A 27,397-nucleotide genomic window follows, 5' to 3' on the forward strand; every position below is an offset into this window, starting at 1 on the left:
ACAGGAAAACAGTAGTGTTTACTTTCAGGAATTGGCATTGAGGGTAGAGAAGAGAATGGAGAATGCAAGAAATAGTGAGAAAAAGATGTACTTTTTATTTAGTATTCGATTATGTTTTGTACCATTAGTATATGCTATCTCTAAAATGAAACCAAATCAGAACAGAAGAAGGAAAAACAGAACTAGCAAAACAGAGTAAAGATACTGCAAGATTTTAAATTCTCACTGTCAATTTTTCTTAAAGTAGATATAACCCTGCCTTATTTTTGTTTTTTTTTTTAATTATACTTTTAAGTTCTAGGGTACATGTGCACAATGTGCAGGTTTGTTACATATGTATACATGTGCCATCTTGGTGTGCTGCACCCATTAACTCGTCATTTACATTAGGTATATCTCCTAATGCTTTCCCTAACCCCTCCCTCGACCCCAGGACAGGCCCCGGTGTGTGATGTTCCCCTTGCTGTGTCCAAGTGTTCTCATTGTTCAATTCCCACCTATGAGTGAGAACATGCGGTGTTTGGTTTTTCATCCTTGTGACAGTTTGCTGAGAATGATGGTTCCTCCAGCTTCATCCATGTCCCTACAAAGGACATGAACTCATCCTTTTTTATGGCTGCATGGTATTCCATGGTGTATATGTGCCACATTTTCTTAATCCAGTCTATCATTGATGGACATTTGGGTGAGTTCCAAGTCTTTGCTATTGTGAATAGTGCCACAATAAACATACATGTGCATGTGTCTTTATAGCAGCATGATTTATAATCCTTTGGGTATATACCCAGTAATGGGATGGCTGGGTCAAATGGTATTTCTAGTTCTAGATCCTTGAGGAACCGCCACCCTGTCTTCCACAATGGTTGAACTAATTTACAGTCCCACCAACAGTGTAAAAGTGTTCCTATTTCTCCACATCCTCTCCAGCACCTGTTGTTTCCTGACTTCTTAATGATCACCATTCTAACTGGTGTGAGATGGTATCTCATTGTGGTTTTGATTTCCATTTCTCTGATGGCCAGTGATGATGAGCATTTTTTCATGTGTCTGTTGGCTGCATAAATGTCTTCTTTTGAGAAGTGTCTGTTCATATCCTTCGCCCACTTTGTGATGGGGTTGTTTTTTTCTTGTAAATTTGTTTGAGTGCTTTGTAGATTCTGGATATTAGCCCTTTGTCAGATGAGTAGATTGCAAAACTTTTCTACCATTCTGTAGGTTGCCTGTTCACTCTGATGGTAGTTTCTTTTGCTGTGCAGAAGCTCTTTAGTTTAATTAGATCCCATTTGTCAATTTCGGCTTTGGTTGCCATTCCTTTTGGTGTTTTAGACATGAAGTCCTTGCCCATACTTATGTCCTGAATGGTATTGCCTAGGTTTTCTTCTAGGGTTTTTAAGGTTTTAGGTCTAACATTTAAGTCTTTAATCCATCTTGAATTACTTTTTGTATAAGGTGTAAGGAAGGGATCCAGTTTCAGCTTTCTACATCTGGCTAGCCAGTTTTCCCAGCACCATTTATTAAATAGGGAATCCTTTCCCCATTGCTTGTTTTTCTCAGGTTTGTCAAAGATCAGATGGTTGCAGACGTGTGGTATTATTTCTGAGGGCTCTGTTCTGTTCCATTGGTCTATATCTCTGTTTTGGTACCAGTACCATGCTGTTTTGGTTACTGTAGCCTTGTAGTATAGTTTGAAGTCAGGTAGTGTGATGCCTCTAGCTTTGTTCTTTTGGCTTAAGATTGTCTTGGCAGTGCAGGCTCTTTCGTGGTTCCATATGAACTTTAAAGTAGTTTTTTCCAATTCTGTGAAGAAAGTCATTGGTAGCTTGATGGGGATGGCATTGAATCTATAAATTACCTTGGGCAGTAGGCCATTTTCATGGTATTGATTCTTCCTATCCATGAGCATGGAATGTTCTTCCATTTCTTTGTGTCCTCTTTTATTTCATTGAGCAGTGGTTTGTAGTTCTCCTTGAAGAGGTCCTTCACGTCCCTTGTAAGTTGGATTCCTAGGTATTTTATTCTCTTTGAAGCAATTGTGAATGGGAGTTCACTCATGATTTGGCTCTCTGTTTGTCTGTTATTGGTGTATAAGAATGCTTGTGATTTTTGCACATTGATTTTGTATCCTGAGACTTTGCTGAAGTTGCTTATCAGCTTAAGGAGATTTTGGGCTGAGACAATGCGGTTTTCTAAATAGACAATCATGTCATCTGCAAACAGGGACAATTTGACTTCCTCTTTTCCTAATTGAATACCCTTTCTTTCTTTCTTCTGCCTGACTGCCCTGGCCAGAACTTCCAACACTATGTTGAATAGGAGTGGTGAGAGAGGGCATCCCTGTCTTGTGCCACTTTTCAAAGGGAATGCTTCCAGTTTTTGCCCATTCAGTATGATAATGGTTGTAGGTTTGTCATAAAGAGCTCTTATTATTTTGAGATACGTCCCATCAATACGTAACTTATTGAGAGTTTTTAGCATGAAGGGTTGTTGAATTTTGTCAAAGGCCTTTTCTGCATCTGTTGAGATAATCATGTGGTTTTTGTCTTTGGTTCTGTTTATATGCTGGATTACGTTTATTGATTTGCATATGTTGAACCAGCCTTGCATCCCAGGGATGAAGCCCACTTGATCATGGTGGATAAGCTTTTAATGTGCTGCTGGATTCAGTTTGTCAGTATTTTATTGAGGATTTTTGCATCAATGTTCATCAGGGATATTGGTCTAAAATTGTCTTTTTTTGCTGTGTCTCTGCCAGGCTTTGGTATCAGGATGATGCTGGCCTCATAAAATGAGTTAGGGAGGATTCCCTCTTTTTCTGTTGATTGGAATAGTTTCAGAAGGAATGGTACCAGCTCCTCCTTGTACCTCTGGTAGAATTCGACTGTGAATCCGTCTGGTCCTGGACTTTTTTTGGTTGGTAGGCTATTAATTATTGCCTCAATTTCAGAGCCTGTTATTGGTCTATTCAGGGATTCAACTTCTTCCTGGTTTAGTCTTGGGAGGGGGTATGTGTCCAGGAATTTATCCATTTCTTCCAGATTTTCTAGTTTATTTGCATAGAGGTGTTTATATTCTCTGATGGTAGTCTGTATTTCTGTGGGATCAGTGGTGATATCCCCTTTATTAATTTTTATTGCATCTATTTGATTCTTCTCTCTTTTCTTCTTTATTAGTCTTGCTAGCGGTCTATCAGTTTTGTTGATCTTTTCAAAAAACCAGCTCTTGGATTCATTGATTTTTTTGTAGGGTTTTTTGTGTCTCTATCTCCTTCATTTCTGCTCTGATCTTAGTTATTTCTTGTCTTCTGCTAGCTTTTGAATGTGTTTGCTCTTGCTTCTCTAGTTCTTTAATTGTGATGTTACGGTGTCAATTTTAGATCGTTCCTGCTTTCTCTTGTGGGCATTTAGTGCTATAAATTTCCCTCTACACACTGCTTTGAATGTGTCCCAGAGATTCTGGTATGTTGTGTCTTTGTTCTCGTTGGTTTCAAAGAACATCTTTATTTCTGCCTTCACTTCGTTATGTACCCAGTAGTCATTCAGGAGCAAGTTGTTCAGTTTCCATGTAGTTGAGCGCTTTTGAGTGAGTTTCTTAATCCTGAGTTCTAGCTTGATTGCACTGTGGTCTGAGAGACAGTTTATTATAATTTCTGTTCTTTTACATTTGCTGAGGAGAGCTTTACTTCCAACTATGTGGTCAATTTTGGAATAAGTGCGATGTGATGCTGAGAAGAATGTATAATCTGTTGATTTGGGGTGGAGAGTTCTGTAGATGTCTATTAGCTCCGCTTGGTGCAGAGCTGAGTTCAATTCCTTGATATCCTTGTTAACTTTCTGTCTCATTGATCTGTCTAATGTTGACAGTGGGGTGTTAAAGTCTCCCATTATTATTGTGTGGCAGTCTAAGTCTCTTTGTAGGTCTCTAAGGACTTGCTTTATGAATCTGGGTGCTCCTGTATTTGGTGCATATATATTTAGGATAGTCAGCTCTTCTTGTTGAATTGATCCCTTTACCATTATGTAATGGCCTTCTTTGTCTCTTTTGAGCTTTGTTGGTTTAAAATCTGTTTTATCAGAGACTAGGATGGCAACCTCTGCCTTTTTTTGTTTTCCATTTGCTTGGTAGATTTTCCTCCATCCCTCTATTTTTAGCCTATGTGTGTCTCTGCCCATGAGATGGGTCTCCTGAATACAGCACACTGATGGGTCTTGAGTCTTTATCCAATTTGCCAGTCTGTGTATTTTAATTGGAGCATTTAGCCCATTTACATTTAAGGTTAATATTGTTATGTGTGAATCTGATCCTGTCATTATGATGTTAGCTGATTATTTTTCTTGTTAGTTGATGCAGTTTCTTCCTAGCATCGATGGTCTTTACAATTTGTCATGTTTTTGCAGTGGCTGGTACCAGTTGTTCCTTTCCATGTTTAGTGCTTCCTTCAGGACCCCTTGTAGGGCAGGCCTGGTGGTGACGAAATCTCTCAGCATTTGCTTGTCTGTAAAGGATTTTATTTCTCCTTCACTTATGAAGCTTAGTTTGGCTGGATATGAAATTCTGGGTTGAAAATTGTTTTCTTTAAGAATGTTGAATATTGGTCCCCACTCTCTTCTGGCTTGTAGAGTTTCTGCGGAGAGATCTGCTGTTAGTCTGATGGGCTTCCCTTTGTGGGTAACCCAACCTTTCTCTCTGGCTGCCCCTTAACATTTTTTCCTTCATCTCAACTTTGGTGAATCTGACAATTATGTGCCTTCGAGCTGCTTTTCTCGAGGAATATCTTTGTGGCATTCTCTGTATTTCCTGAATTTGAATGTTGGCCTGCCTTGCTAAGTTGGGGAAGTTCTCCTGGATAATATCCTGCAAAGTGTTTTCCAACTTGGTTCCATTCTCCCCATCACTTTCAGGTACACCAATTAGACGTAGATTTGGTCTTTTCACATAGTCCCATGTTTCTTGGAGTCTTTGTTTCTTTTTACTCTTTTTCTCTAAACTTCTCTTCTTGCTTCATTTCATTCATTTCATCTTCCATCACTGATACCCTTTCTTCCAGTTGATCAAATCGGCTACGGAGGCTTGTGCATTCATCACGTAGTTCTTGTGCCATGGTTTTCAGCTCCATCAGGTCATTTAAGGACTTCTCTACACCGGTTATTGTAGCTAGCCATTTGTCTAATCTTTTTTCAAGGTTTTTAGCTTCTTTGCGATGGGTTCAAACTTCCTCCTTTAGCTCAGAGAAGTTTGATCATCTCATGCCTTCTTCTCTCAACTTGTCAAAGTCATTCTCCGTCTAGCTTTGTTCTGTTGCTGGTGAGGAGCTGTGTTCCTTTGGAGGGGGAGAGGTGCTCTGACTTTTAGAATTTTCAGCTTTTCTGCTGTGTTTTTTCCCCATCTTTGTGGTTTTATCTACCTTTGGTCTTTGATGATGGTGACGTACAGATGGGGTTTTGATGTGGATGTCCTTTCTATTTGTCAGTTTTCCTTCTAACAGTCAGGACCCTCAGCTGCAGGTCTGCTGGAGTTTGCTGGACGTCCACTCCAGACCCTGTTTGCCTGGGTATCAGCAGCAGAGGCTGCAGAACAGCGAATATTGCTGAACAGCAAATGTTGCTGCCTGATCGTTCCTCTGGAAGCTTTGTCTCAGGGGTACCCGGCCATGTGAGGTGTCAGTCTGCCCCTACTGGGGGATGCCTCCCAGTTAGGCTACTTGGGGGTCAGAGACCCACTTGAGGAGGCAGTCTGTCCATTCTCAGATCTCAAACTCCGTGCTGGGAGAACCACTACTCTCTTCAAAACTGTCAGACAGGGACACTTAAGTCTGCAGAGGTTTCTGCTGCCTTTTGCTTGGCTATGCCCTGCCCCCAGAGGTGGAGTCTGCAGAGGCAGGCAGGCCTCCTTGAGCTGCGGTGGGCTCCACCCAGTATGAGCTTCCCTGCTGCTTTGTTTACCTACTCAAACCTCAGCCATGGCGGGCACCCCTCCCCCAGCCTCGCTGCTGCCTTGCACTTCGATCTCAGACTGCTGTGCTAGCAATGAGTGAGGCTCCGTGGGCGTGGGACCCTCCGAGCCAGGCACGGGATATAATCTCCTGTTGTGCCATTTGCTAAGACCATTGGAAAAGCGCAGTATTAGGGTGGGAGTGATCCGATTTTCCAGGTGCTGTCTGTCACCCCTTCCCTTGGCTAGGAAAGGGAATTCCCTGATCGCTTGCACTTCCCTGGTGAGGTGATGCCTCGCCCTGCTTCGGCTCACGCTCGGTGGGTTGCACCCACTGTCCTGCCTCCACTGTCCGATCAGCCCCCATGAGATGAACCCGGTACCTCAGTTGGAAATGCAGAAATCACCCGTCTTCTGCGTCACTCACACTAGGAGTTGTAGACTGGAGCTATTCCTATTTGGCCATCTTGGAACTGCCCCAACCCTGCCTTCTTAAGGGAGAAATGATTTCAATAGTTTCAAGGAGTGATCTTACATGAAGAGCAAACAGATGGATAATTCAATATCTATGGCCAAGAAAGGAATTTATGAATTGTTTCCTTTTAAAAAATAAGCAAAATAATCTGTTAATACATCCTTGCTTTGCACTGTGTGACTTCTCGGTCAAAGAAAAGGGAAGCCTGAAGAAACAGAGGCAAGGCTGCTATTTATGGAGCCTGTTATGAGCCATGCATCTACTTTAATAAGGAGTTAAAGGTTCTCCAGCTTGCTAAGGCTTTGCAGCTAGTTAGTGTCCACCTCACTCAAAGTCAGACCTCTTTCCACTACATGAAGATGATCTTCTTTGGTTAAAAAGAAGGTATAAATTTATATTGGAATAGCAGAGTATTCAAGATGTTTTCAAATCTATGAAATTTTAGCCACAACATATTATCTTAACAAATAATATGGGTAAATATGTACAGAGTATGCATTCTGTCCCAGACACCATTTCAAGTTCATTCTATACATTAATTCATTTTGTCTTTTCACAGTCTGTAAAGAGAGGTACTGTTATTACAACTTGAGTTTTCAAATAAGAAAATCAAGGCTCAGAGAGGTTATGTAACTTGTTTACCAATAAAATTTTCCCTAAGCTACTCTAAAATATAATCTAACTTTATTATATGGCACTAAAAGTGTAGGATATAAAAGTAAAATAATTTTCAAGATAAAGTCATTTCAATGTATTTATTCTAAGACTGAAGATATGCAGATAAAAATAAACGTTAACAATTCTGACATGCTTAACTCAGTAATTACAAATTAATGATTAATTTATTGTCATTATAAGCTATGCACAGACATATGTAGTATCATATTCGCTCCTATACTACTAAAAAAATGAAGTAGAATCATTAAAGTAAAAACTTCTCTCAATTTTATTCAACCTAATTCAACTAATAGGATTGAACTAATAATAGTCTAACCTTCTACATAATGTTTTTAAAACAGATTTTAGAAAAAAAAAAGATTTCAGCAGTCACTATTTTATAAATGGGAATATGTAGGTTGGTTAAGTGCAACCTCTGATCATAAAATAATTCATTAAAAGTAACCTAACTAGAATTCAGAACTGACTGACTTTTTCCCTTGTGGTCAAACCACAAACCATGAAAAATGTGTGGTGTACCATCTGAAATACATTAAACTTCACTGGTACTTTAAATAGCTTTCCTAAGCCATTAGCCATCCAGAATCTAATTGGTCTACTAAATGTGAATCAGGCACAATCATATTTACCTAACTCGAAGAAGAGATGTAGAATATACCAATCTTCATTAACTTGGGTGAAATCTTATATATGATTTTGTCTAATGCCCCTGAAAGCAGAAAATCCATCTAAAACATGTTTGAAAGTTGGTCATTTCCCTCTCCATATATTTCAGTGATTGAATTTACTCTACTTTTAGAAAAGCCTCTTCAACTTTGACAGTTTTATTGCTATGAAAACTCTTAACCTGAATCAAAAATTTCCTTCCCTAATTTTTGACCCATTTGCTCTGAGTTGTGCCAAATGGAGCTACATAGTCCACCCTTTCCTGCAGTAGCCCTTCCGGTATTTGTAGACAGCCATCACATCTACCTAAATTCTTTCCAGGTTAGTTATGTCCAGCTGCCTCAAAGTTTCTTAGAGGGTTGTTTTCCAACTTCTCATTGGATAATTAATGTTCCTGCTGAAACACGACCCATGAGAGTGGTTGCTATGTCCCAAAATAGTCTGAATTTTGTAAATTACAACGTAAACATGTCTGCTTCCATACTGCTATCAACGCAACCTAGGTGTGTGTTGTTTTGTAGTTACAGTAGTTGTTATTGTTAAGCATTCTGGTCACATATTCAATTGCTGCTGAGTTTATGTTAAATTATAATTTTGAGTAATTTACATTAACTTCCATCAGATGATGTCTCTTTCACTCTAGTTTTTAATTTATCACAGTACAGTTTCTCTTCATTGGCTCTACCTGTAATCTTAATGCAGGCAGCTCTCTGTTGCAGCTGTCCTTTCAGTTCTGTACCACGTACATATCTGATAAGCAATTTCCTGTGTTTTCATCCAAGTAATGAATCAAAAATTCTGAATAGGTCAGGGGCATGGACAAAGACCTTTAGCATAGCACTGGGGACCTCAATACAGGCAGACAGATAACAACATAAATAGGGCACATTTTAAAAAGTTTAACTCAGATAAACTCTTACAGAATTTTGCAATCAGAAAATCTCGCAAATGTTATTCTAATTTCAGCAGATATGTAAGTTTTATGTTATATGGTTTAAATTCACTTTTATTTGCAAATTTTTTTGAGAGGGGAGCTTGAAAACACCATAAATTTTCCATGATTAAAACTGTTCAAAGAGCTATAAAATATTAATAATAATTCTATGAGTTAGGAATTATTATCTCTATATGCAGATTTAGAAACAAATCTTGGAGAGAGTCAATAGCTTGATTAAGCTTACACAGATAGTGGCAGAGCCAGAATTCAAATCCAGATCCAGGGTGCCACTTGTTTCAACTAGTTCTATTAGCTAAATAGTTCAGTTCTCTTCTTCAGCCCCCACTACTATCATATCATACTGGGGAAAACAACCCTTCCTTGAGCCTGTGTGGTATGTGGTGTTCTCTCATAATATCACCACCTCACTTTCTTTCTCCTTTTACCATTAATTCACTGTTGCTACATCATCAAGTCCCACAACCTTCCTCTTCAACAAGAAAAAAGAATATGCAAGGGCCTGAATGCATCTGTTTCATTAAAATAGTTTACATCCATACTCAGAAATGCATATGAAACAGTATCACATGAAAACCTTAAAAATACCATTACACAGAATACATTACCAAAGGCAGCATTTTAGTTGAGCCACTTAAATACTATGCACCGTCCTCCTCTCTTAGCCTCTTTATCGACCAAATCAGCATAGAATAATGGAGAGAATTTGGGATTTTATTTAGAAAAGGAAAATTGAAATTTCTCCCCCAACATTTACTAGTTCCTCAGGGGAGTATGCTAGGACTCTGCTGGTCTCACTCTGTACCTTCTCACCAAGTAATCTCTTCCAAACCAATGGCTCCATTTTCCAACTCTAAGCCAATAGCTTCCCAGTGCATTTCTTTCTTTCTTTCTATTTTTTTTTTTTTTTTTGGGCAGAGTTTCGCTTTTCTTGCCCAGGTTGGAGTGCAATGGTGCCATTTCGGCTTACTGCAACCTCCGCCTCCTGGGTTCAAGTGATTCTCCTGCCTCAGCCTCCCTAGTAGCTGGGATTATAGGTGCCCACCACCACGCCCAGCCAATTTTTTATATTTTTAGTAGAGATGGGGTTTCACCATGTTGGACAGGCTGGTCTTGAACTCCTGACCTCAGGTGATCCGCCTGCCTTGGCCTCCCAAAGCACTGGGATTCCCAGTGCATTTCTAAATGTATCGCCCTCTCCTCAAAGTTCCCACTGGAAGTCTCATAGGCACTTCACATTCAGCATGTCCCAAACGAAACTCACCAGCTCTTCCCCATTGTTCAGTGATCGTAATTTCTGTTACCACTATCCACCAGATACCCGGCCAGAAATTTGGGAAGCATCCTGGGTTCCAACTTCTGCATTCCCCACAACAAGTCTTCACATCCTATAGTTCTAGCTTAAAAAAATCTCCAAAACAGTCCACTTCCCTTTGCTTCTACTGCCACCTCCTTAGTTCACGCTACCATGATTTCCCCATGAATACAGCTAAATCTACTTAATTGGCTTGCCTATCCACTCTTTCCAGTCTCATATTCACTACAAACAGGGAGATCTTTCTAAAATCTAAATCTTATCATGTCACTCCTTTGCTTAAAATCATTCTATTACTTTTCCTAGAAAAATGTTCAAATTTCCAACTGTGCTTTAAAGGGCCCACATTGCAGACTTCATCTCTAACCACTCCCTTGTTTCCAATCCTACTAGATTTCCATCATTTCTTCAAACTCACAATGCTCTCTACTGTTGTACAGCTTATAGGGTGTTTTTATTTGTCATTTATATCCTGAGAATGCAGTGATGGATATACGGAATTACTTCTACTTCAGTACAGAGTATCAGACATTAAGACCACTCCACCCAGATTCATTAAAAGATTAAAGGGGCGGGGAGAGGGAATGAGGTACCAACCTGAATGAGCATCCAGCTAAACTGGCAAAGATATAGGTAATGTGTGACAGCAGCCATAGCTGAACAGCTCTCCTCAGCCAGTTGGGGACTTGCGTATGCAGACGCCAGAAACAGAATCTGTAAGAAACAGATACTTCTATTTTTAAAATATGCTAAAATCGATGAAGAATATTAAGAAAGTAAACTGCTTTCTTATCTAAATCTATGACTCAGTGATTCCATGTGAAAGTAAGTTGACTTCTTGCCCAAACTGATATGACTAAGAGTCATTCTAAAAATGGCAATATATGGATTTTTATATTTCTAAGAAACAGTGCATGATATGAAATTATGCTACATGTTGCTCTAGGCTCTCAAGAGAAAATTCTCAAAGTAAACCTTGTTCTTATCATTGATGAACAAAAATCCCATGAAATACATTTATTTTAGCAAAGTAGAAAATAGTGGAAATGCCACTCCTTGTGAAAATCAAAGCTAATGGGAGAGAAAAGAAAGAAAAATAAAATCCTTGACTTTACCATCACCTGCAGCCTCTTGCCAGGAAGTAACATAGATAACAAAATAGACTTAAAATGAGTTTAAAAATTCAAATTATATGGTTATCCTAATTTTTGGATTTTTATTTCAAGTGCCTTTAAGCCTTTGTTCAAAAGTCACAATGAGGCCTCTCTTGACCACACTAAGTTTCCTTCTTACACACATAATTCCCCTAACTCTACTTCTCTCTCACTCTCTCTCTCTCTGTTTTTAACCAGCACACATCACCTTCTAACATGCTTTGTAATTTGCATTTTTTTTTTTTTTGGCTATTAGTCTCACCTCCTAGAATATAATCCCTGCAAAGACAGGATCGTTGACTGTTTTACTCAGTAATGGAACCCAAGCACCTAGCTCAGTGACTGGCACACGGTAGGTACTCAATAAATACTTGCTGAGTAATGAGCAAGTGAAGTGAAAGACTCTTTGTGATTTCTATCTTTTTGTATTTTCTCCAATAAATGACTACTGTGTCAAATATTGCAATGATGAGTGTAGATGGCAGGGGGAAACTTGGAGCAATAATATTCTGCTATAAATTCTCAATGAATAAACTCTGGCTCCCCCTTATAGACAGGAATCAATTTTTTGACTGTATTTTCAGAGGGTACCACTGTGCCTGGAATATAGAGATGATCAATAAGCGTTTATTAAAAGAATGAATGATTTATTCCAAAAGGACAGAGGAAAAAACTAGTTGACTTATGCCTTAAAACCTCTTAACTTTTAAAAAGAAAACATGAATGCTTTTAATGCTATTTGAATTCATTAAAAAAAAATAATGTGCCCAAAAATAAATAAGACCATGGAACAAAATGTTGTTTAAATTTCAAGTGAAATATACCCTTCCCCAATCCTCTTGTTACCAAGGACATGTCCCTCAACTCCCCTTGAAAATTTCTACTCAAGTGTATTGGTAGGGCAGCATCCCTGTGGTAAATTCATTAGGATCTGCAGTGAGGCTTTGCATGTTCCCAAAACCTCAATTTCACAATGAAAGATGCACCTTAACCTGATTCCTCAGTCAATTACATAAGACCCAACATGCTAATTTAAAATTAATAATTATTAATAATCACCAATAATTTATTACTATAATTGATATTGCCTGTAAATTAATCTACAATATGTATCTCTTATGCCGAAGTGACTCTTCTTGGAAACTATTCATTAAGTACCTTCCTGTGCCTGCCTGATCAAGTATAGATTTTTTAAAAAATCTTTTTTTTCAAGCTACAGACAGTGAACGAGTCATTTTCCCTTTCTACTTCCCTCATCAATAATAGAAGGAAGTTGGGAAAAATCAACTCCAAAGTCCCTTTCTACTCCAAGACTCCAGAACAATTTTTAAAATGAGAAGTACCTTGATTCAAGTTTCTGTTTACTTAGCCCTAGATTTGGTGCATTTGTAATACACACTATTAAAAAGAACGCATGCCAGCATTTAAAGCAGAAAATAGAAATTTATGTAACATTATTTCCTGACAATCTGATACAAATGAGTTCCCTTAAAAAAAAAGTCCACAAATTCACCTTTCTAGAATGCACCACAACATAGCTTTTGAATTATTAGAGATTATGCTTATATTTTCCTTGACTTTTTTGCCTAATTTTACCATTTATTCTGACCTTTATTATAGGTCAGAAATTAAACCTTCCTAAATTCCACAATTATTCCTTGAACACCTTCTATGCACTAAGCACTGGAACTATGACTTAAGAGTATGGTATGGTTTAGCAAAAATAAATAAATAAAGGATAAAAAAGCAATCATTTTAACATTTCATGTTCTGTCTTTTTACAAAGGTGCATCTATTTCCATAAAGTCTTCATAAATTTACATGCAATAAATTCAAGCCTTTCTAATTCAGATTCTATTATATGGATTGTGTTGAAGTTTACTTCGTAGTTTTGTTCTAATCAACTTATATAGGTTGTTATGTAATAGAATAGTGTAATCCAAATTATAATTGAATATGTTTAGCTTTAAGCATTCTATGAAACTATTTATAAGTATATGCTAACTTAAATAATTCTTTTCTTTTTCAATATGTTTTCTTTGAAGCAATTAAATCAGTACAGGTTCTTGTTTAAAACTGTATTTACTTTCAGAATAGTTTTAACATCCAAAATTCTATTCCTAAGCTATGATTTGATATTTTATTACACTCTAATCTCCTTTTCTAAATTATAAGAAGATCAGTTATAAATCTACTTTTGTAAACCATGAAAGTTGTTCCAGGTTATTATCTGAATTATGGGAATTGCTTCTGTCTGTACAGGAGATTAGTCAGCAAGAGGAGGCTGAGCTGTCACATTGCACACTGCTATAAAAGGGATGCACAAAAAATACTTGGAGAACTAGGTATTACATGTGACCAGGCCTACCCAAAATTTCATTAACTTAATTTAAGATAGAAATAAAATGAGACCAAGAAAACAAAATAAATAAAATCTCCCAGCATATTTAGCTTTCTCATTTTTAAGGCTACATAACCTAAAAATAGATGGAGCTTCACCATTGTTCTTTTATTCAAACACATAGAGATCACCAGAAAAAAGGTTATTTTCACAGTCAGTTCTCTGAAAGCATTAAGTTGAACATGAACAGAAAAAAGGAATTTTTCAAAGGTTCTCAGTTGTTCATACATTGATTTATTCAGTATGAATGAGTGCTTAAGTACCCTCTATCTACAAAGTATTGTGCTGGGCAAGATGAAGTACATGATTGCAGAAAACTGCTGTATACCAGCATGGCGCTACATGTTTTCCCTCGTTCTTTTGTGTATAACTCACATATTAATGATGTGAAACTATTATTGTTTGTATCTCAATTTAGTAAATAACGAAGGAAGAACTATAGGATAATTAACATGTTTAAAGGTCCTTAAACAAGTTTTAAATTTAAATTGGGATTCAAATTCTGGTATCCTGATTTGCAGGAGCAGCATTCTTTCTTGAGCACCATGCTACTGCCTACAAAGCTAAATCGAGCACAGTCCCCTCTCGAAGTGCTAACATTCTAGGTCACTGTTTCTCAATTCGTTTTACTCCATGGCCCACCACAGGCTCATAATGACAATCAAATATAATGCCAAGAGCAAATATAATACTATTCTCAATTCCATTTTTATATAACATATACACAACTTGAGAAAAGAAAAATAAATATAGTTCCCCCAAAAAGTATTTGAGATATTCTTTTTAAAATGACTTATAAAATTCTCTGCTTATTCTGATTGCTTAGAGCTCTACTGTGCCAGCCAACGAAGGAAATGAAGAGTAAATACTTTTTAGAAAACTTAAATATACAGCATGTGTCCCCACTTGCTTGGGCTAAATAACAACTAATGATAAATATTAGTTTTCCTATAAACCTCAATTCTCAGTGCTCCTTAATATATACACCCTCCTCCCTCAGTTTACTACGGATACTCTCACTCCTTTCCCTATAAAATTATTCTTGAAATGACCCCCCCCTTTTTTTTTTTTTTTTTTTTTTTTTGAGACGGAGTCTCCCTCTGTCACCCAGGCTGGAGTGCAGTAGCATGATCTTGGCTCACTGCAACCTCCGCCTCCCGGGTTCAAGCGAATCTCCTGCCTCAGCCTCCGGAGTAGCTGGAACTACAGGGCGTGCCACCATTTTTTGTATTTTTAGTAGAGACGGGTTTTCATCGTGTTAGCCAGGATGGTCTCGCTCTCCTGACCTCATGATCCGCCCGCTTCGGCCTCCCAAAGTGCTGGGATTACAGGCGTGAACCGCTGCGCGCGGCCAAAACTAGTCAGTTTTTACAGGACCAGCTCAAATTCTACCTGCTTACTCTGATCATGGCAGATTCCTAGACTATCCTATTTTTTAAAGTGGGAGCATTTTGTTATCGAGCATTTATAATGAGCCAAATGTAGTTCTTTCTAATAGAAGGGTGCCTAAGGGTGAAGCTAGACACATGATACAATAAAATGTGACAAGTATTGTAGCAGGGTATGGAGTAAAATATTAGGAGAATGCAGAGTATTAGGAGAATGAGAGTATTAGCGCTGCTTGTGGGGATTCAAAGAAATTTTCAGAGACAAAACCCAAGTCCCATCTGCCCCACTTTCTCTTCCTAAGTTTATCTTCCATAAGACTCTTCGTACACCATTCTATCCAAATGCATTTACTGCTATTCCCTAAACATACTTCTTCATGTCTTGACTCTTGCCTTTGTTCTTCCTCTTCCTCTTATCTAGAATTTCTTTTTCTCATCTTCCCAGGTTGAACTCATGTTTACCTTTCACAAAACGTGGTAGAACTCTGTCATGAATAACTGGAAATTCTACCTGCTTACTCTGATCACGGCAGATTCCTAGACTTTCCTACTTTTTAATACCTGGTTATTCCTTTCAATCATAAACAAACTTTTCCTCCTCTGAATTTTCAGAATAAGATTTTATTGTAATAATTTTTCTTATAAATCTCGTTTTAAATAAAATTAATTTTAATGTCTTCGAAAACTGTCAACTTCTTAAAAACAATTTGATCCTAGCCATTCTTATAATTATTTTAAAGTACATTTTTGTAAAAAAGAGAACACGGCAAGCATCCTGTACGGAATTCTATCGAGTTTGAACATAGTAGGTGTTTGTTTAAAAAACAGCTTTATTGATGTATGATTGACAGACAATAAAAGGTGCACATTTAGAATATTTGACTTAATAGGTTTTTGCACCTGTGAAGCCATCATCACAATGAAAATAATGAACCCATGCATCAGCCCCAAAAGTTTTCTCCTGCCTTTTGTAGTACCTCTCTGCACCACCACCACCCCTACAACCCTAGGCATACACTGATCTGTGTTTTGTTTTTTGTTTTTTTGAGATGAGTCTCGGTCTGTCACCCAGGCTGGAGTGCAGTGGCGCGATCTCGGCTCACTGCAAGCTCCGCCTCCTGGGTTCACGCCATTCTCCTGCCTCAGCCTCCCGAGTAGCTGGGACTACAGGTGACCGCCACCATGCCCAGCTAATTTTTTGTATTTTTAGTAGAGACAGGGTTTCACCGTGTTAGCCAGGACGGTCTTGATCTCCTGACCTCGTGATCTGCCCACCTCAGCCTCCCAAAGTGCTGGGATTACAGGCGTGAGCCACCGCGCCCAGACACTGATCTGTTTCTAATACATTAGTTTTCATCTATTAAATTTTATATAAATATAGGCATATGTGCTCTTTTGTGTCTAGTTTGTTTCACTCAGCATAATTATTTTGATTTTTTTTCCAAAATAATGTACCAATTTTTTTTCAGCACCATTTGTTGAAAGACTGTCATCTTTCCTCCAGTAAATTGCCTTTGGATACTTGCCTATATATGTGGGAGTCTATTTCTGGACTCTCTAATCTGTTCCCTTGATCTATTTGTCTATGTTTACACCAATACTACATCATCTAGATTACTGTAGCTATATTTCTTGAAAAGGGTAGTGTTAGGTTCTAATTTATTCTTTTCCAAAGTTGTTTTGGTTACTGTTAGTCATTTGCATTTCCATATGACTTTTATGATGAGGTAGTCAATTTCTACAAAAGAAAGCTGAATTTCAATCTGGGGAGAACTGACATATTAACAATATCCACTCTTGCATCTCATGAATACAGTGTCTTTCTCCATTTATTTAGGTCTTCTCTAGCTTCTCTCAGCAGTGTTTTGTAGTTGTCCACATATACCTCCTTCACACATTAAAAAAAAAAAGATTTACCCATAATTCTTTTATATGTTTGATATTATTGTAATTGATATTTTTATGAAATTTTAGTTTCTGATCATTCCTTCCTCACACATAGAAATACAATTTATTTTTATATATTGATCTTGTACCCTGTAAAGTTACAGAATCACATTAGTTTGAGGAGCTGTTTTGTAGATAACATTGTATTTTAAATATAGGATCATGTCATCTCTATATAAATAGGGTTTTACTTATTTGCTAATTAGAAAGCTCTAATTGTCTTATCTTGCCTATTGTACTTGCTGGGAAAAATATATGCACACACACATACACACACACTATTAAATAGAGGTGGCAAAAATGAACATCTTTGTTTTGTTTCTAATTTTAGGGGGAAAGCATTCAGTTTTTCAGCATTAAGTATAGTTATGGGCTAAATTGTTTCCTCTCCAAATTCACATGTTGAAGTCCCAAACCCCAGTACTTCAGTATGTAACTGTATTTGAAGATAAGGTTTTTAAAGAGGTAATTAAGTTAAGAAGAGGTCTTTAGAATGGGTCCTAATCCATTATGATTGGTATCCTTACAAGAGGTGAAAATTTTGGACACAGACACACACATGCACAGAAGAAAGACCACGTGAAGACAAAGGGAGATGATGGCCACCTAAAAGCCAAGGAGAGAGGTCTCAGAATGAAGTCAACCCTGAAGACACCTTCAACTCAGACTCTAGCCTCCAAACTGTGAGAAAATTAGTGTTGTTAAAGCCATCCAGTCTGTGTTACTTTGTTATGGCAGCCCTAGCAAACTAATAGAAGTATGATGTTAGTTACATAGTTTCATAGATACCTTTATTAGGTTAAGAACATTCCTTCTATTCTTACTTTGCTGTTTGCTGGGAGTTTTATTGAGAATTGATATTAAATTTTGTTAATTATATTTCCCTATTGAAATTATCCAAAATATTTCTTTTTCTTTTTCCCTTTTTCTTTTCTTTTTCTTTTTTTTTTTTTTTTTTTTTGAGACAAGGTCTGGCTCTGTCACCCAGGACAGAGTACAGTGGCACAATTTTGGCTCATTGCAGCCTCATCCTCCTGGACTCAAGCAATCCTCCCACCTCAGCTTCAGAAGTAGCTGGGGACTACAGGCATGCACCACTGGCCTGTCTAATTTTTTTATTTTTTCTTTTTTTGTAGAGTCAGGGCTTTGGCATGTTGCCTAGGCTGGTCTTGCAATCCTGAGCTCAGGTGATCCACCTGCTTCAGCCTCCCAAATAAAAAATATTTTTATTTTAGTTTGTTATTAATTACATTGATTAATTTTTGAATTTTAAGTCATCCTTGCATTATTGGGATAGCTATCATTCTGTTGTGATATATTATCCTTTTGACTTGCTAACATTGTATTAAGAATATTTGCGTCTATGTTTATGAAAGACATTGGTTGGTAGTATACTACTTCATATATAGCATGAAAACCTCACAATAACATACTTTACTATTTTCTCTCCTGATCTCCTGGCATATATTCTACTTTTATATATGTTGCAAACCTCACACTACTTTGCTATTATTTTTTCTTCAATAGTTAATTATCTTTAAAATAGATTGATACTAGGAAAAACTTCATATAGTAATATATATACACATATATTTATATACACATATATGTAAAATATATAACATATATAGTTAAAATATATACATATGTTATATATATACTATATGTAATATATATATATATATATAAAAACAGTTGAAATTAGAAAAAGGAAGCAAAATTAGCCCTCACTACAGAATTTTTATAGAGGTATTTTAATATGCTTTTATTTTTTCTCTTTTCTTTAAAAAGCCATCTTCTGAGAAACAGATCTTTATGAGTCATTAACACCAAGACTAGTCTTTTTCATCTGGTATACAGCCAAAGAAGTACTAATTTATTTTTATAAGAAATACAGCAACAATAATAATAGTTACCATTTAATGAATGGTTTTCATGTGCCAGGTACTGTGCTAAAGGCCCTAGAGATATTATTTCATCATATTTAAATAATCTATGCAATTTAGAGATCACTGTTTTTTTTATTGCACAGAGAAGGAAACTGAGGCTTAATAAAAGTAAATACATTTGCCAAGGGCACAGACCTAAGGAAAGACTTTTTTCCTGCTTAATTATGCTTAGTAGAGATTGCCTGGATCATGTGCCACTTGGAATAATGCCATACTTAGTTTCCTGCATTTTCTGTATCTTTTCTTCATTACCTTGTGCCCACATAGCATGTTTACTTTTTTTTTTCTGGGCTAGCATCTTTTTCACTAGTGTTTCTACTCAGTCCCTTAAGAGAATATTTAATTGTCAGGAATATTCTGTCAATACTAAATCTTAACATTTGCTGTTATTGATAGCATCTTAACATTACAGCTCTTTCCACAGATGTCACACAGTTATGCCTAAGATACAACAGATTCAGGACTTGAGCCAAGTCTGTTGACTCCAAAGCCTGTGCTTCTAACCACTTTTAATACTTAAAATAACCACTTAAAATCACCGACGCTAGCATGTACTCCAAAAATCACTAAAGCCACATACTCATACTTCCTGTTTGTATAGGAGATTCTCTAGAAGTACATAAAGTCCCTTCATTTGAAGGAAGAACAACAAGTGCAAAGGCTGGCTGAAATATCAAGCTGAAACATCAAGATCATTTGAATATTACAAAGGTTGAACTAAATTTTACATATAGATTTGGATTTTCAAAGTCACATTTCTCAGTTCTGTAATGACAGTTTATGAATTCTGTGGAAACAAAACAGTCTCTATATCTGGAGTGAACATAATTAAATTCTTTACATAGATAGCACACTAAGGTTTGTATTCTACTACTTTGCTGATGGTACTGAGTCGTTACTTAGAAAATTCAGATTTTAGATAATTTTGTTGTCATTATTGTTGTTGAACAATTAACTTGTGACAAAACCATGTTCATTTTTTCATTTTATTTTGGTAGTGGATACATGGCCAGAATCTGAATACAACTGATACGTGGTCTGAATACAATTCAGACTCTACAGTCACTTCAAAATTGTACAGTAAATTTATTTGAAATATATAATGGGAAATTGCTGTTTTTGCTTCATAAGTTATCAATTGAAAATATTTTGATTCAACTTTCTTATGGAATTCCTTGGACTTAGATAAGCATACATATAAGCTGGAAAGGAAACCTTGTTAGATGGAATTGAAGAGAAACTGAGCAAGACTAATAAAATTCTATATAAATCTAACAATAGTGTTTATTAACTCACAGGCCATTGCCTAACCTTACTGTGCAACCTCCAAAGTTTATACTTTCTCTGCCTGACAACATAAAAGAAATTAATGTGTTTTCTCTAAGTGCAGTGACACTAGCTGTTTCTTATAAATTAAAAAAAATTGTTATTCCTCCCATTTTACATCAAGGATATGATTGCTTGTCCTTAATTATTTAGAGAGTTATCATTTCCCTGCTACATACACGTATATTTTTAACTACAGAGCAGAATTCCCAAATATTTTATCCAACATAAAGTTGACAGAGAAGCCAACATCAAAGACTACTTTTATTGCATAATTGCTTTAGTTAGAACACTTTCCCAAGTACAAAAGTGTTGCATGACCTATAAAAAGATAAAAAAAGAGGGGGAAAGTATTTCAATATGAGAGCATTTTACAAATCAGATCATCTTTTCATTCCTTTATCTAATCATTCATTCATTCCATCAACAAATGTATTCTGTGTGCTTGCCACATGCCTGATTCCAGAGCCAAGGTTCTGTTATTTTAAATCACATTCTATTTCAGGTTGGGGGTTATTTTGAGAAGGCCTGGGATGTTTGAATAAACAAACATATAAAGGACTCTCTGCTTTGGGGCAGCAGGCAAGAAGTATAGACAATAAAATATACAGGTCTTTGGAATATAAAATTGGGAAATGCATTATTTTCAGATAGAAAGCAAGAAAAATATTATGATTTTGGTTTATTTGCTCATCAATGAGGAAGAAATGTGTCTGAGTCAGTTCGGGCTGTTATGACAAATGTTATTACAGAGACTGGGTAGCTTAAACAACAAATGTTTATTTATCATGGTTCTAGAGGATGGAAAGTCCAAGATCAAAGTGCCAGAAGATCTGGTGTCTGGTGAGGACCCGCTTCCTGGTTTGCAGACGGTCATCGTCTCATTATGTCCTTACATGGCAGAGAACAGAGACAGAAAAAGCGAGCTCTCTCTGGTCTTTTCTTCTAAGTGCACAAATCTCGGTCATGAGGGCTTCACTGTCATTACCTAATTACCTCCCAAATAAAGGCCCCATCTCCAAATACCATCACTCTGTTAGGCAACTGCTAAATGGCAGAAACAATGTTTGAGGAACATAAAGATTCAGTCCAAAGCAAATCAGAAACATAGCAACCAGTGTGTGCCATTAATTCACTCTAATTAATTACTCTGCTTCCTAAGCCACAAAACTACTATTAAGTAAATATCCTAGTAGGTAGAGGATTATATAGCACATAAATAACTTACTTGTTTACATGTCTCAAGTTAACCTATGGAAATATAAAATCATGACTAAACTCAACATTTTGGCCTAAATTGAATTATACTAGGAATAGAAATAATAAAAGAAAATGCAACATATGCACAAATATATCAAATGTTTATACTTTTTAGACTTTATGTTTATAGATAATGCATCATAGTCGTAATTTGGGCAAGTACGAGCAAAGGTAAAGATGTTGAAAGGCAGTTATATTTTTCATAAAGTGACTTCTTTTATATGTCTTTAGGATTTTGTTCAAATGTTTTTACTTAAAATGTTCTATCTTGGTTTGATAGTACGGCATGCCTAAAAAGCAGCAGCTACTAACTCACTAGTTCTGCCTTTTCATATCTCATTCAACTATTTAAAAAAGTGAATTAGTATTTTCTAACGTATAATAGAAAATATGCTAACCCATACAGATCCAACATTTAGTGAGCACATATACACAAATCAAAGCATTAGCAAAGTGCTTTAAGGGATACTAAATTTCATCCCCCAATCTCACCCACAGGCTTTTTAATCTTTATAAATAGGATGTTAAAAAAAAAAAAAAAAGCAAGGCTGGGAAAAGCAGCCCAATATTTTACACAAGGTTTTACATGACATGTGGATATCTAATATATTTTGTTATCATTAAAAAGCCACGTTAGCTGAGTTACCCCTTAGTTACCTTAATATTTGTTTAAATATAGAAAGTACTTTTTAATCACTATTGGTAATTATTTGATAAGTCCATTGGCATAGTTAAAGGAGTATAGCATAAATTTGATTAACATTTAAAAATAAAACACATGCCTACAGGTTTTTAAAGAAAACAGTTCTTATCTTTTATCTAGATTTTTAAGGAATGAAAAATGAAATAAAATTTCTACAACCATTACCATACTCTTATGCTGTTCTTTGCACCATTTCCCCTTTAAGAATTATGCAAGAAAATTATAACAATTATTACAAAGAAATGGCACGTATTAGTTTTATAATTATTTTCAATTCAAACTTTTACTTCAAATTACATTAAATACCTAAATTTTTATATGTTTTAAACTTTGAATTGTTTTTCTTCAAGAGCTGTTTTTATTTTGTGTGACTGTTAGAGAAGAAATATCAAGACATTTATAAATTGTTAAGAGTCTTCATTATCTGAGTAGGTCAGTTAAAAAACAAAACAAAACAAAAAACTCACAAACTGATAAAAATAAACTAGATCCTTCAAAAAAATCCAGTATTACCAGAATTGGAGAAAGAAGCATATAAATTCCAGAACTGTCCTAAAATATTGAACGCTGTGGGAACACTGAGTAATATTTTGACTCAACTAAATGAGGAGGGAAGTAATCAACATTTATTGTATTCTTACAGCGTGGTAGGCTTTCTGTGATTTCTACAGATAGGTTATTTCATTTTAATCCCCATAATAGTCTTATAATGTTATTATCCCTGTGTGATAGCAAAGGTAACAAAGGTCTCACAGCTAACCAATGACAAAACTTGCACTGGGCTTACCCGACCTCAGCTCAGTTCTCTTTTTGCTATTCTCTGCTGCCATTATGCTGCTTTACGAAAACTTCTGAAACTCAAACAAGGGCTATCATGAGTTCTTTGAATTAATGGAGATGCAATTGAGATTTTTTCACATGGCTTTCAAAAATATTTCTGTTAATACCAGTGTTCCCGTACACTTGGTCCAAGCTAACCAATGAACCTCACTGGTGAGTAAAATTGTGGTCTTTTCAATGAATAATCACTAAACTGGTTTTCCTTTTATGTGAACACTAAAATTTATATTCTCGCACTGACAAAATAGGTGACAAAACAATTATCAACAGAAAATTCAAGTGGTTATCTTAAAAAAACATGTCCTGATACAGACAATCCAGTAGCAAATAGGAAATAAAATAAAGGAGTACTGTGTGGAAGAAAACAAGGCAAATCAAGAGAGACAAGTCAAGATCTACATAAAAGTTCACTTCCGAATCTAATGGCAGAAATTTTAGAGGAGATTTGAATACTTTTCACTTATTACTATCTATACAGACAGCTCACCTGAGTTCAAGTCCCAAACAGAAAATTTGGTTCTCCTAAGTCATAAAATAATATTTGGAGTAAGACAAGGACTTCTGGAAGCTCAACTGTACTTTAATCATATTACATGTCCTGGATATCTATAGATCAGCCTTTCAGCAACTTCAAGTATCCAGAATGCTCCAGACGTCAAGATAGCCCATCCTTCCACAGACTCCAGTGTTTATCATGACCCCCTCCCTCCATCATAAATGAATTTTAACACAAAGGTAGTACTCTTGAACAGCAAGTAGAAATAAAGATGAAAAGGGCACAAAGATAACTAATGGTATTCCACAATTGGCTGATCAGAAAGAAAAGAGCATGCCAACTGCCTAAGAACACCCATAGACAATCAGTTGTTTTGAATGAAGGTGAATTTTCTCTGGAGAAGTGGCAGAAATCAAAAGAAAGTCAGAGAGAAAACAGAGGGAGGTGGAGGTGGTAGCAGCAGGTCATAGAAATTAGCAGTGGAGGCACTATCTTGGCAGTGGTGACAACCAGTACTAAAAAGAGAGAAAGAATTTTAAAAGTACAATGCAGACTATGGGCAAATATAAATAGTATAATGAAGTTTTGGACAGCCACATACAACTTTTATTTATTTTACATCTGTGTAGAAATTCCAGTCTTCAGTCTTTAGAGAAAATTCTTACTTCAATAATTACAAATAACTGAGCTTTATCAGTATTCCCATTGATTTGCATGACAGTATTATGGCAATTTAGCTATTGTCTGGAAAAATTAATATAGCTTTATATACAGTATAATTTATATCTTAAAAATAGCGTCAACTCTTTATAACTTGAATTTCATGAATCAAAGTTCAGATTTTAAGCACTTTGAGGGCAGGGATCTTATTTATTGACATATCTCTAGTACTGAGCATATTGGCTAAGATCTGATAATTACTATATAGTTGTTGAATAAACATTTGTTATATGCAGTATTCTAACTTATTTAGAAATATTTACAAACCTATGATTTAAAATTTAAGTTTGAATTGGAGACATTCACTTATTGGTAGCCCCATTAAAAGTTATTTACTTTAACAAATACATTATTAACTATAGTACATGTCAATTACTGATAGCCCTGGCACCTAATAAAACAGAAATTGCATTAATGTAAGTAAAATGCTAGTTTTTAGGAGTAAACAGTGACAAAAATAAAATAAAATTTTAGTTACTAGGCTCTATTTAAGTCATGGTCATACGGTATTAGGTTTAAAACTTAAAAATGTCAGGAAATCATTAAAATCCTATTGTCTATTTTCAAGAATCCACAATAATTACAGAAATGTAATTCACTCTTTCCTCAATAAATGACCACAGGTAACTTCAAAACATGTATTACTTAAAAAATCATCCAGAATGCTGACTTGTCCCCAATTCAGTTTTGGAAAACAAGCATTCTTATTGCCTCTCTACAATCCAATTAAACTAGTTCTTCCCTACCAGGCAGAAACTACCTAGCACTGAGGTGGGCTATACGGACGACATTACAGAGCAATGAAATGTTTCCTACTTGGAAAGAGAGGACCATCTAGATGCAAAAATTAGCAAATGCCATTATCAAGGCATGAGTTACATACCAGCTTCCCTTTTGCCTATTGTTTTTATGTTTTCACCACAGATTTTATAACACAATTGCTTGCTCTGCAAAATGAGAATGAGGATATAAAAGAAGAGCGAGGCTTATCTTTGTTGTGACCTATAATATGAAATATTCATCATTTTTTTTTAATTAGCCATATCATCCATAGGAAGAAAGAGAGATACAGGTAACAGAAAAACATTATTTATAATTCATTTACTATTATGCAAGTTGATCAGAGATACATACTCAAGCCTAAGCTCTCACTACAAGGTGCCAAGTTGAAATTTTGTTCCCCTTCAACTAAAGTACTCCCGCTACTCCAGCATCTGTGTATCACTCAATGGTTTAAGTTACTCAAAATTTTGACTCCCTTTTTTTCTTTATCCTGTATAATTGGTTCTCAAATTCTATCAGTTATATTTTTAAAATAGTTCTTAAAGCCTGGGCGCAGTGGCTCATGCCTGTAATCCCAGCACTTTGGGAGGCCAAGGTGGGTGGATCACCTGAGGTCATGAGTTCGAGACCAGCCTGACCAACAGGGCAAAATCCTGTCTCTACTCAAAATACAAAAATTAGCTGGGCATGGTGACGGGCACCTGTAATCCCAGCTACTCGGGAGGCTGAGGCACAAGAATCTCTTGAATTGGGGAGGCAGAGGTTGCAGTGAACTGAGATCACCCCACTGCACTCCAGCATGGATGACAGAGCGAGACTCCATCTCAAAAATAAATAAATAAAATAGTTCTTAGATATGTCCATCCTTACCCCTTTCCACTATTATTTCTCACCTGGAATACTTCCCTCTCCACAGTGAACAGTGTAATTGCATTGATATATAGCAATATACATACACTAAGAGAGATATACTAATATATCTTAAAGTGGGAATAAGACATTCCTTTTCATCCAGGAGATAAATGCAGTTTAAGATGTGGCATGGTACTTTAAAATCTGTTCATTACTACATTTTTCATTGAAATGGGTACCACATTTTAATGAATGTATCTCCAGTTCTCCGACATTCAGAAACATTCAATTGTTAAGATGCTGATAGGGATCATGGACAAACCATTGTACAAAGTTCATGTTTAACAATGCATTATTCTGGAAATGATTAACGAAACTTCAGTAAAGGCATCCTTCCTTGTCAAAGAAACACCACATCAGAGCACTCTGTACTGTACTGAGTCACTTCCAAAGAGTCAATGCACACAGTCCATTTTAAAATAAGAGGGTTGGGCTGGATGAAATGTAATATACCTTGTCTTACAGCTCTAACATTCTATAATTTTATTTTTTTTGCTTCTTTCTGGTTTATCATTCAAAAGCATTTCAGAATACTTGCATTAGACTCTAACCAAATCTAGCCATTATGTGCAAGGGCACTCTGTTATGCAAAAAGCCCCTAGAGAATTTCCCTGTAGTGGGAAGGTGATGTCCTCTTTCTATTTTTCCCACCACCTGTCCTTTCAGTAACTTATTCTGGAACTTGCTCTTCCATTTATTACCTCTAACATCTATATCTATAATGTTTCTTACTAATTCCCCATTCATTTTTAATTTTATAGTCATTAAGAGGAATACATGTACTACATGATTTGCAAGATCGAATAGTTTTATAAGGTCATAACAGAAAGGTTGTTAAAACAATTTCTACCTGGGATTTCCCTTTATCATCACCTTAAAATTTTTTTAGATGGAAGTTTAACATACATACAGTAGGGTGCACTCACCTTAAATTATAGTTAAAGTTTACACATAGACCCATATAAAGTATAGACCCACAAACCAGATCATGGTATAGAACTTTTCTAACACCTTGCAAGGCTCTGTCATTACCCTGAAACCTAAAGTATTCATGTATACTTGCATCATCATCATTAATTTTGCCTATTCATGAACTTCATATAAATGGAACCATGTAGTATGTGCTATTTCGTGCCCAGTTTCTCTTAACAAGTATCTGTGAGATTAACCCATACTGTTGCATGTAGCAATATTTCACTTTTTTAATTGTCATATAGTATTCCATTGAATGAATACAGGAAAATGTATCCATTCTACTTCTGATGGACACCTGAGTTGTTTACTATTTCATGCTAGTGTTAAAAAAGCTGCAATAAATATTTTATACCCAGATGGCCCCGACTTATGATGTTTGACTTACAATTTTCTGACTTCATGATGGTGCAAAAGTGATACATATTCAGTAGAAACTGTGCTTGGAGTACTCACACAACCATTCTGTTTTCCACTTTTAGTACAATACTTAATCAATTATTTGAGATGTTAAACACTTTATTATAAA

The 27,397-nt window shown here is 36.1% G+C and overlaps 1 protein-coding gene across 9 annotated transcripts in view; it reads right to left on the reverse strand.

The window, feature by feature from the left end:
• Positions 1 to 27,397, reverse strand: part of ADGRV1 (adhesion G protein-coupled receptor V1) — a 606,362-nt gene that overhangs the window by 189,295 nt on the left and 389,670 nt on the right. For 8 of the 9 annotated variants that reach the window (XR_010156862.1, XM_063810270.1, XM_063810268.1 and 5 more), the window contains one exon: positions 10,615 to 10,731. The exons of the other annotated variant lie outside the window; for it this stretch is intronic. Coding sequence is in view for 7 of the 8 variants with exons in the window: in XM_063810270.1 (XP_063666340.1) it covers positions 10,615 to 10,731 (117 nt within the window). In the remaining variant the exon portion in view is untranslated. The remainder of the gene's footprint in view (positions 1 to 10,614; positions 10,732 to 27,397) is intronic. 9 annotated transcript variants of the gene reach the window in all.

Source organism: Pan troglodytes, chromosome 4, assembly GCF_028858775.2.
Source record: "Pan troglodytes isolate AG18354 chromosome 4, NHGRI_mPanTro3-v2.0_pri, whole genome shotgun sequence".
Taxonomy (NCBI): domain Eukaryota; kingdom Metazoa; phylum Chordata; class Mammalia; order Primates; family Hominidae; genus Pan; species Pan troglodytes.